This window comes from Podarcis vaucheri (genome assembly GCF_965113315.1).
Source record: "Podarcis vaucheri genome assembly, chromosome: 2".
Lineage (NCBI taxonomy): Eukaryota > Metazoa > Chordata > Lepidosauria > Squamata > Lacertidae > Podarcis > Podarcis vaucheri.
This window is the reverse complement of record NC_138760.1, coordinates 104450024-104462027: the sequence shown is the minus strand read 5'-3', so window position 1 is coordinate 104462027 and position 12004 is coordinate 104450024. Positions and strand designations below refer to the sequence as shown.

Below are 12004 nucleotides of genomic sequence, written 5' to 3'. Positions count from 1 at the left end.
AAAATGCACACAGATTAACTTCATTCATACAATTCACGTTTTCACTGATGGTTTTTGCTCTATCTTTATGCTGGAAAAATTGGGATTCAATGGGAGCAACTGCCCTTACTCCTCTCACCCCGCTGCCTGTGGATGCTCTTGCCTGAAGATCATGTGCTACTGCTCCAAATTTTGTTATTTTAGAAAAGGACAGATTTCCTTCAGTCTAAGAAAAGACAAAAGAAAGTGGAAGAGGACAAAGACTGGATGATGATGATGATATTAAGGATTCACACACAGAGAGTGTGTGAATGCAGAACGGCAATTCCACCCTACATTCCTTGCCTGGAAGCAAACCGAAATCAGGCCCACAGGCAACCACCTGTATCCGCGCTCTGTGGTTAAGCTGTTCATACCTATTTCAAAATAAAAGGGATTCAGCACCTGTAAAGAATTTTAATGGTTAATTAAGCCTTGATGGCATCAAGCCTCGTGTTAGCATGCTTCTGCTAGCGCAGGACTTTGTGGCTAAGTTTGACGAAGCCTCCATTAACACCCCCCACTCTAAGCAAACCATTACATCTCCATTCATCAAATAAAAAGGTATTAAATCACTTCTCCTTCCAATGGCTTGAAAAATGCCCACACAGCAAATGAAGGTTCTACCTTGTAATAAGGAAGGACAGTGCACTAAATCATGGCAGAAAACGCCTGCTCCCCAAAAAGGAGGGAGGGGTTGGGAAAGGGAAACACTGGAAATTAAATGAACTAAATGCAACAATACAAAATGAAAATCGCTTGCCTGAACACCCAGTTATTTGCCGGTAAAACAAGAAAGAAAACAGAATTAAGACTAAGCACTGTAGCAAAATCGCAGATTAAGTGTTTTCTATTGTATTTTAGTATTTTTATTGAGTGCCGTGCAACAAAAGATGGGTTTAAAATGCTGCTAAAAATAAAGTGTAAATCGGAATGTAAAAAAATAGTTTATTTCATTGCCCTTCTCAGGGCTCAGTGGCCAAACTCTGAATCAGAATAAGCCCCCTGAAAGCTCTTCAGGCAGTGCTTCACAATCCACACAAGTGTCTCTTAGTGGCTTGTGGCCTGGGCCTAATGACAACATCCTTATTCTGACCCATAAGAGTGCGTCTCCTTCCAATGGAAACTCTTCCAACAGTGGGTGAAGAAAGGGCTGTGAGTGGAGTAGGGGCCTTTCCCCATCCTTTGGACTCCCTGGGAAACTCAACAAACCTGCTATACCTGGAATTAGGTGTGCAGAGTGCAGCTGAATGCAGCTATGGGCAGCCTGAGGAAGGACCATCCACCTTGGGCCTCCTATGAAAAGCAAGACTAGAGAAAGAGACTAGGGTCATGTCTGCTGTTTCCAGGAACTCTTCTCATGAGACTTTTGTGGGCAAGAGTTTGTGGGAGAGTTTGTGAGAACCCAGGGGCCAAGAAGGAGGAAGGACAATGATTGTGTCAGAAGGAAAATGAATCGATCTATCTATCTATCTATCTATCTAGCATTAATATATATATATTTATGTATCTATATTTTTTGTAATGTTCTTTATGTTCTAATGTCTGTTGTTGCTGCTTCCTTGTATACTGCTTAGGGATATTTTTAATACATTAGGCACTATATAGACATTAAATAAATCAAATATAATATGAGAAGGCCTTACATGGTGTGTATCAACTAAACTTGAAATTATGTGGCCCAGATCATTGCTTTACATAAAGGCTTTTCCAAGGCCAAATTCTGAATATTTTCCAAATATGGTCTATGAATTTTGTATTCAGATATTCCTTTGATGATAAGGTTTAAAGCCTTGTGTATGTGGGTGGGGGCTGCAATTTGCGGCACGTGAGAAAGGTCTTGGTAAATATTGCCTCAAAAATCCATAATGAACAAAAGACTGTTTCCTCTTCCTGCTCAGTTTCTGGCTCAACCTGTCTTAGAGTGAATCTTCACCCTTAAATATGGCTGTATTTCATTGTATTCCAGGGATGAACATCCTCTCTCTCTCATACAGAAAGGAGGTACAAAAAGCTCACCTCACTCCATTTTGTGTGATCCTATCCTTTTTCTGTCCTTTTGGATGTGGTGGCCATTTTGCGCTATGCCCATGTTCACAGCAGCCACTTTGTGATATGCCACCCACCCCATGCCAGCCATTTTGTTACTGGCACCCACAACCTTTTCTCGAACTTTCCAGTGTGTCCACTGTCCTCAAAAGGTTGCCAACCCCTCATCTGTATCATCTCCATTTGAATTTATGAAGCCTAGAACTATGTGAAGTCACACTGTTGAACCACCCAGCCCAGGAATAGATGCTCTCTTGCATCTTAGACAGTGGAGATACTAAGGGCTGCGTGCAAGACATTATGCTCTACCCAGCGTGACCTCATCCCTAAGCACAAGTCCCTCTGCAGGCCAGGTGATGTGGGCCATAGTTTAATCTTATTAGCCCTATGCCCATGGGTAGGCAAACGAAGGCCCGGGGGCTGCATCCGGCCCAATCGCCCTCTAAATCCGGCCCGTGGATGGTCCAGGAACCAGTGTGTTTTTGCACGGGTAGAATGTGTCCTTTTATTTAAAATGCATCTTGGGTTATTTGTGGGGCCTGCCTGTTGTTTTTACATGAATAGAATGTGTCCTTTTATTTAAAACACATCTCTGGGCCCTGCCTGGTGTTTTTACATGAGTAGAAAGTGTCCTTTTATTTAAAATGCATCTTGGGTTATTTGTGGAGCCTGCCTGATGTTTTTACATGAGTAGAATGTGTCCTTTTATTTAAAATGCACCTCTGGGTTATTTGTGGGGCATAGGAATTTGTTCATCCCCCCCCCAAAAAAATAGTCCGGGCCCCCCACAAGGTCTGAGGGACAGTGGACCGGCCCCCTGCTGAAAAAGTTTGCTGACCCCTGCCTATGCCTTTGTTAAAATAAACTCTCTTTTGTTCACCCCAACTCTCCTCCAGCTTCCCAGCAACTTCATACTGCGTTCCTTGCATGGGGGGGGGGGAAGCAAGTCACAAATGAAAGACGCTTTCATGCTGAGCAGAGGAGAACTGGGCAATGAGGCGTGTAAAAGATGCATGGTTATTTGAATCGGAATGCAAAAGGCTTGTTAATGACCACAGAAAAATATGGTTGCTTCTCTATTACCTAATGACATGCAATCTGACAATTCAAATAAATCCGCTGCTGACATACCGCATTACATTGAGAAGCGAAGGCCGTTGACATTTTGCTTCGTTCATTACCGTCTGCCAGCAACGGTACACCGGACAGCGGGGGGTGAGGGTGGGGGAGGGAGGCATCCTCTTAAAACAAACAAACAAATAGTAGAAGTCTTTACAGAGCCATTGGGTGTCAGGAAGCGTAATCCATAAAAAAAGCAAAGGCATTCTTCAGTCCTACTACAGTACATTCAATGCAGCTCAAACGCCTTAATGTGGACTGAAGTCTCATTGATTTCAATGGAGCTCAGGCACTTTTATCTTATCTGGACTACGCCCAAGAAATGCAAAAGTCTTTTATGAGAGATTGATTTAAACATAGCAGTAATGAAGAACCCTCTTTAAGGCTGCCTCGACTTGCCTTGAGCCAAGCAACTTGGAACAGTAGTTGGAGCTGCCATGAAGATTCACCCACAGTGGGGAGGGGGAAAAATATACTTTGGGACGAAGCTCTTCCTACTGCAGACAGTGCCAGAATGAGCTTCAGTTAGGAATTGGAACTGTTAATGTACATGCGAGATGTAGAGTCCATGGTTGGATCTTCCAAGGTTTTTTGATCTTTTAACAGAGACTGTATTGGAATAGCAGCGCTAAAAGAGATGGTGTTTAACCCTCCTTCAAACACAATTCTCTTTACCACCCCACAAAACTGGGTGCCCAGACTCATCATTGCAAGCAGCTTAAAGTATTTTAATGGAAGCCAGAGGTTTTCTAAACGGGGGTGGGGGCAGGTTCTTCCAGCTTCTACGTCAATAGCGACAGCATACTTATTTGTGGGGCTATATTTCTCCCTCCTCTATCTCCACTTTCTATTTTTTGTTTTGTTTTACTAAACATCTAAAATATCGTTTATTTCCTCTTCCGCCATTTGACCTCTTCTACGCTTGATAATCAGAAAAGCTGCCCATTATGCTGCAGAACAGGCTGCAATTTTAGGGAAAGAAATCCAGAAGAATTGTAGCTTCAAAAGGAAAACAGCAGTGGTAAGAAAGTATTTTTTTAAAAGGACAACTAGTATTATTTTTATACCCGTGACAGCTCCAAAAATAAGCAAATAGCAGAAATATTTAATGATACCTTCTTTTCAGGATTCTGATCACTGCCTGAGATGTTGAGAAAATGGAAAACCAAAAGATCTCCAATACATACACACAGACACACACACACACACAGAGCATAATGGCATTGATGTCCCCCTGCCATTATTTTACCTTCGCTGCCTTAGACAGAAGTGATTCGTTGGACAGGAGTAAACAAGCTTAAGAAAAGTGACATGAATAAGAAATGCTTATTCCATATTCAGAAAACAACAGTCTGTGTTTGGACTGAGGCATGGCTGCAGAAGAAAACAAATTAAGCTTGTCATCAATTATTCCATTTATGGGAGCTAACAGCTGCCAATAGCCAACATTTTACAGTGTTGGAGAAATGTCAGTCAATATAATCTCCTCTGAATACGACAAGTAAACAGTTATTAATAATCAGCCCCTCTGTGTTCTCTGATGCTATGAAATGGGGTGGGTATTCACATACAGATTTTTCACTGGTTTCTCCCAGACTCTGGAACAGGAATGAGGGATTTCTGGCTCTCCAGTTGTTGATGAACTACAATTCCCATTGGCCATGCTGATTGGGGCTTCCCCCCTTTTGGTTTTTCAGTGGAGGATAAAGACTGCCTCATTTCTGCAGGCATATGATGCCATGGCTACCTATACCTTTCTACGGCTATCTATCTACAGTGGTGCCCCGCAAGACGAACGCCCCGGAAGACGAAAAACTCACTAGACGAAGGAGTTTTTCATTTTCTTAGCCGCTTCGCAAGACGCATTTCCCTATGGGCATGCTTTGCAAAACGAAGCTTGCCCCGCAAGCTCCGGGGATAGCGGGGAAGCGCAGCGCGTCTTCCCCGCTGTCCCCGGATCTCTTTTGAACCAAGGGGCGGCAACGGGGAGAAGCGATTCTCCCCGTTGCCCCTTCCCTTGCTTTAAAACAGGTCCGGGGACAGAGGGGAAGGCGCGCGGCGCTTCCCCTCTGTCCCCGGATGGCCTCCATAGGAACTCATTGATTGATTTTCAATGCATTCCTATGGGAAACCGTGCTTCGCAAGACGAAAAACTCGCAAGAAGAAAAAACTTGTGGAACGAATTAATTTCGTCTTGCGAGGCACCACTGTACTTATTTAACTTCCTATGCTGCTATGGGTTTGTTTTTTTTAAAGCACCACTTTAAATTTATTAATGTCATGTTTTAATTAATTGTTGTTTTGGAGGTTATTTTGTGAGCTGCCTTGGGTATTTTATACAGAAAAGATTGATTTTCTTTTTTAAGCAAATAAAGAAGGAATGATCTAAAGCAGATTTTGGTCCAAGGGCAAGATTCTAACAATTAAGAATGCGCAATTGACCACAGCCAAGCATTAGACACGCTCAACATATCCTGAGTCAATCACTTGTCTATAGCAGGCACTCCACTGCTATATGAGTGTAGAAGAACAGCCCTTCTGGATCAGGTCAAAGGTCCCAGCTTGTCCAGCGTTTTGTTCTCACCACAGCCAACAAGATTATGGGAAGCCGGCAAGCAGGACCCGAGCTTACACTATGCCTACGGCGAGTGTGTTGCAGTCACATGCAGAGGTTTGTGTGATCCTTTTGCCTCATGGAAAGGAAACAAGAGTTCACACAGGTCAGTCCTGAGCAGAGCGGACAGCCCCCCCTGCTATGCTTACAGAGGAGTTGTGTGAGATCCATGTCTGAACTTGATCACAGAAGCATCAGTGACCTCGAAGAAACTTCTTTTATTACTCAGTTTCTTGTTTACAGAAAACCATGCCCCTGAAACAGTGAGCGTTTGTTTCAACAACTCGGGCTTTCTGTATACTGATAAAAAGGTAAAGGTAAAGGGACCCCTGACCATTAGGTCCAGTCGTGGCCAACTCTGGTATTGCGGAGCTCATCTTGCTTTATTGGCCAAGGAAGCCGGCATACAGCTTCTGGGTCATGTGGCCAGCAGGACTAAGCCACTTCTGGTGAACCTGAGCAGCGCACAGAAACGCCGTTTACCTTCCCGCCAGAGCGGTACCTATTTATCTACTTGTACTGTGATGTGCTTTCAAACTGCTAGGTTGGCAGGAGCAGGGAGTGAGCAACGGGAGCTCACCCCATCACGGGGATTCGAACCGCTGACCTTCTGATCGGCAAGTCCTAGGCTCTGTGGTTTAACCCACAGCGCCACCTGCGTCCCTGTATACTAATACCATTGCTCAAATAATCAGAAGGAAAGAGGAGAGCAACTTACAGAAACAAATTACAACGCAAGAAGTGTCTAGAAATAAATGGATTGTGAAGTCTGATTGCCACAACAATGTCAGGTTATTATTTCCCCACCCCACCATACCAGATATATAAAGATTTCAATTCTTGGATGCAATTAGCCACTCCCATTCAGTAATAGCCACTGAACATTTTATCCTGGCAATGTCAACAACGCTTCCCAGAAGGGAATGCCTGAAAGTCTAATGGCAGCCTGTCTTCAACCTTGAAGGATAGGGGGAAGGATGAGAGAGGCGTGGCATCAGTGCTCCAATTGGGGCGGAGAACCTTTAGCCAAGCCATGCTCTCCCTCTGGCTTTCTAAAAACAGCCTCTAAGGAAGTCATTACAAGTAAACTTCCCCACCCACACCTGCCCTTCTTGTCATCTGGGCGCTGCACTAAAGGTGAGGAGAGGTCTTGCTGCAGCTGTGTTTTGAGCCCAGAAGCAACTGGTGCCTGGAATGGTGCTCTGCTGCTGCCCTCCTGACAGCAGCATCTCTGTGGACTGGGACGGTGTGGGGCAGAGGCAAGATCGGGGTTGTGCAGGCATGCTGGCAGGGCCAATCGGGTGCCCCCACTACTGCACAGCTCTGATCTTGCCTTCAGCCTGCCCCTGCCCCATCCTAGTAAGTCGTAGCAATTCTGCCATCAAGCAGAGCAGCAACACCCCTCTGTGCTGTCCACTGCTGTCTTTAGGGGTGGGAAAGGCAGAGGAGGAGGAAGAAGAAGAAGAAGAAGAAGAGGAGGAGTTTGGATTTGATATCCCGCTTTATCACTACCCTAAGGAGTCTCAAAGCAGCTAACATTCTCCTTTCCCTTCCTCCCCCACAACAAACAGTGAGGTGAGTGGGGCTGAGAGACTTCAGAGAAGTGTGACTAGCCCAATGTCCTGATGCTGTCTGTCCCAGTCTTAAAGGGCCAGCGGTGGAAAGCCAAACAGTTCTTTTCAGCAACATAAACACAAGGTGATTTGAGACAGATGAATGGGAAGCAGCACGGAAGAGACAAGAAGAAATGTAAGTGGAGCAGGAGGATTTTTAGAAAGGCTTTGCAAAAAAAGCGTTCTTGTCTGTTACGTCCCAACAGCTCATATGGTGCCTTGAAAACTGCCCCACACTATTGGAGTGGTTATTCTGAATAAGAGGCAATCTGTAATTCTTCTTCTGAAACCATGCCTAGCTGATGCATGTCTGCATTGCACAGGAGACAGATCGCTTGCAATGTATTGATGGAAATCCCAATTCGGTTCCCCCTGCAATATTCCTCATAACTTGCTGTGGAAAGGAAAAAGTGACATAATCTCTCTGGTGTGCACAACCACAGCAGTGACATGAGGGGCAACGCTTAAGCCTCACTCTGCAGGACCAAAAGGACAGGCAGCTCAGATGCCCCTGATTTAAAGGGAACTGCAGCATGAATATATTTCATATACATTTTAAAAAACAACAACTCAGGAAACAATAGCAATGGTATACAGAGGCATACAGTCAAAGCCAAAGAGGTTAATATTTTTCCTTTTTTTAAAAAAAGGATGATGGCAATAATTTCTGTCTGATTTGAAATCTACAGTGGACAAAGCCACAGGCTCCAATTGTACCTACCTGTCAAGGTCTGACATTCCTATTAGCAAGGCGCCCAAGGGCAGACACCGCTTTTAGCAGGGCACTTATTTTACAAAGGATGGCAAAAGCCCAACTTGTCCAGTGGGATGCTTTATATACAAAAAATAAAAATGAAAGTAAAAAGTAAAAAGGCATATTCTGAAAAGCAGCAGGAGGCAAGCTGGAGGAAGAACCGAGAAAGTAAAAATGGAAAGAGTGAAAAAGAACAAATGTGGTGAGCGAGGGAGAGAGGCAAGCTCGAGGTGGCCAAATTCCCTCCAACTTACGGAACAGGAAGCATTTCTATCAGAGAGCCAAGTGGATAATATTAATTAAAAGAGATAACATGAAACAGAAAAAAACAAAAGGAGCAGATGAAAGGAAATCAGAATTATTAAATAAAATTGCGACGGGTTAAAAAGAAAAAAAGAAAAAACCCCGAACGGAATAGACACTATGATCAAATGCACCAGGCCCTTTGATTCATTTGCCACAGAAAGTCTCCAGCAAAGCCAGGAATTGAAACTAGATGTTTCTGAGATGAGAATCATAGAATTGTAGAGCTGGAAGGGACACGAGGGCCATCTAGTCCAACCCCCTGCAGTGGAGGAATGTTTCGTCCAACGTGGGGCTCAAACCCGCAACCCTCACGTTTTACCAACCAAGCTGTTGTTTGGCGAACAGTGATATTAACAACAAGTACAAAAATCCAGTTGTGGTGTTGTTTCTTTGGCGCCACTCACATTGAATCATGGCACGATGCCAGTCATTGCTGCAGTAATAATCTGAATATGGAAAAAAATGTAGGCAGAGGTAATTACACTAGTCTTTGCTGCTCAACTGGCTCAGTTCATGCCCCTTTTTACATACAGTGGTTTGTTTGTTTAGTCATTTAGTCGTGTCCGACTCTTCATTACCCCATGGACTGGAGCACGCCAGGCACTCCTGTCTTCCACTGCCTCCGCAGTTTGGTCAAACTCATGCTGGTAACTTCGACATACAGTGGTACCTTGGGTTAAGAACTTAATTTGTTCCGGAGGTCCGTTCTTTACCTGGAATTGTTCTTAACCTGAAGTACCACTTTAGCTAATGAGGCCTCCTACTGCCGCCACGCGATTTTCGTTCTCATCCTGAAGCAAAGTTCTTAACGCGAGGTACTATTTCTGGGTTAGCGGAACCTGAAGTGTCTGTAACCTGAAGCGTCTGTAACCCAAGATACCACTGTACTCATCTAAGAACAATGGAACTGCTTCTCACTGCACTGTGATTCCAGGCTGTTGTGAAATTTATAAATACCCCAGTCATATATTCCCCATCAAGACTCCTGTGCTTCTCTCCTTCATGCCATTAGACTATCCACATAAGCTACCCAATAAAATGGCATTACATGACTGGCATGGTGAGCAAGTGTGAAAGCAGTCTGCATATATTCTGTATTCAGATGCTCATTGGATTGCAGTGGTGCAGGAACTCAATGGAAGGGACCCCAAGTTTCATCTGGTACAACTCCCTGAAATGCAGTTATTGCAGCTAAATTCCTGACAGATGGCCATCCAACGACTGGCTAAAAACCTCCAATGAAGAAAAGCCCACCACCTTCTGAGACAGCCCCACAGAAATGGCTCCTACACAACTAGTGATGCATAAAAGTGTGGCATTGGGAGATAAGACTTACTGAGCTTGCTAGCTTCAAAATGCGATGGCTGTGGTTGAAACGGCCAAAGGCCTGCTCAGTTTTATGACACAACTTCTTCCTTACGGTTTGCTTACAATGTGGTACAATCAACATTCATCTGCCTCAAAAGACCATGGAGTGTGCCTTCAGGGGTGAAGTCAAGCCACAGCGTTAGCAGCACTGAAGTGACCTCCCCAGGGTGCAAGCCTGGGCACTGTGTGTGGAGGTCCTGGGCTTCCCAGATGATAAGACCCTGCTCCTAGCCTCGCTTATGTGGTCCAAAGGAAAACAGAGCAATACATTTAGTATCAGGAGTTGCCGGAAGGAGGCCTACAAGGAGCCATCCAACTGTCTTAGGGACTCCACTCTGGATTTATGTAGGGTTTACTCCTTAGCCCTTTCTTCTCAAGGCAGTGGAGGTTTAGGATCAGAGTTGTCTTTCTCCTACATGGGCGACCTTCCCAGGTTGAAGAGCCCCATCTGCCCCTCATGCAATCAATATATTTAAATATTTCAAATACAATAAAATCGTGTTTGAGTGAAAAAGTGCTTGGTGTTACTTCCAAAGGAATCAGAACAATGGGATCACAGCTAGATTTTGTCAAAATAAAAAAATTCCTTCCAGTAGCACCTTAAAGACCAACTAAGTTAGTTCTTGGTATGAGCTTTCGTGTGCATGCACACTTCTTCAGATACACTGAAACAGAAGTTGCCAGATCCTTCTATATAGTGAGAAGGTGGGGAGGGGTATTACTCAGAAGGGTGGTGGGAATGGGAGATTGGCAGATAGCTGAGATGAGCCTATCTGCCAATCTCCCATTCCCACCACCCTTCTGAGTAATACCCCTCCCCACCTTCTCACTATATAGAAGGATCTGGCAACTTCTGTTTCAGTGTATCTGAAGAAGTGTGCATGCACATGAAAGCTCATACCAAGAACTTACTTAGTTGGTTTTTAAGGTGCTACTGGAAGGAATTTTTTTTATTTTGACTATGGCAGACCAACACGGCTACCTATCTGTAGCTAGATTTTGTGTTAGACTGTGAACCTGAGCTGAAGGTTTACAGAAGGTGGTGACCTCACTCCCGTGATGAAGCTGTAGTCGTGAGAGGCCCAAGCACACATAACAACCTGGGGCCAGATGCATGTCTGCGAAATCAAAAGGGGTGTTGAGACAGATCAGTGCAGGAGCTGTGCTTCCATGAGCTCTGCTACTTTGGAGCACTGCCGCTGAGCCATTAAGGCCCTCCTCTTGTAGCTGAACAGGATTGAGCCAAGGAGACTCAAACTGTCACAACTTCAGAGAGTTGCTGCATTCAATGCTACTCAGTGCACACTTTTTGGCTTTATGAAGACAAACATACGAGTGTATCGAGAAAGCGTCTGTGCAGAGTCAACAGGCTTTACCTTGGGATCAGCAGTGAGCAGTTTGAATGCTTGATATACTTGTGCTTCTTTCACGCCTCCACCAAGATCCAGGAAGTTGGCAGGCTTTCCGCCATTAAGGGAAATGATATCGCACGTTGCCATAGCAAGCCCAGCGCCATTGACTGCAATTAAGAGAATCAGTTGTGCATTTTAAAATGGCGAAATGCAGACTCGTAGGGATGTCGTTTAGAAAGTGCCACTACCACTGCCCAGAGAAGTTACAGTTTAAGAGTGGTAGGAAAACGCTGTAACTAATAATACAATAGAGAGAGAGAGAGAGCAGGGAACAGTGTAAAAGAGATGGACTTTCAGGTTTAATGCACATGGATACAAAGAAGACATCAGCAATATTTGGTGTCTGGCATTCTTAGGCTGCTATTTATTGATTCATTTCTCCCCAGTGATTATGCAGAACTAAATGGACTAAGACATGTTTCACTATTGGGGTGTGTGTGTGTGTGTGTGTGTGTGTGTGTGTCAGAAAGAAAGGCAGCAACTTCCTGCTCTCTGCTGCAATTGCCATTTATCTCTGGAAACAGAGCAGCACTATTTGCAAGTGTACTCCCCCGGCCACCGTTAAAATATACCAGTGAGAGCCCAAATAGACCCAGCTGACACCATTGGGCCTGTCTGCTGTTGACTCTCCAATTGCTGTTCTCTGAGTGGTGATTTGCAGAGTCCTGGACTTTGGCCTCATGGTTCAACGCTAGCTGCAAGCCTAGATTCAAGGCCCAATATAGTATGGCGGGGTGGAGAAAATGGGGTG

General features: G+C 44.6%; 2 protein-coding genes across 2 annotated transcripts in view; one reads left to right on the top strand and one right to left on the bottom strand.

The window, feature by feature from the left end:
- Positions 1-12004, top strand: part of LOC309524847 (monocarboxylate transporter 2-like) — a 685265-nt gene that overhangs the window by 223948 nt on the left and 449313 nt on the right. The window lies entirely within an intron of this gene.
- SUCLG2 (succinate-CoA ligase GDP-forming subunit beta) overlaps positions 1-12004 on the bottom strand; it is a 218520-nt gene that overhangs the window by 66399 nt on the left and 140117 nt on the right. The window contains exon 9 of the mRNA XM_082210325.1: positions 11218-11360. Within this exon, the coding sequence (XP_082066451.1) occupies positions 11218-11360 (143 nt within the window). The remainder of the gene's footprint in view (positions 1-11217; positions 11361-12004) is intronic.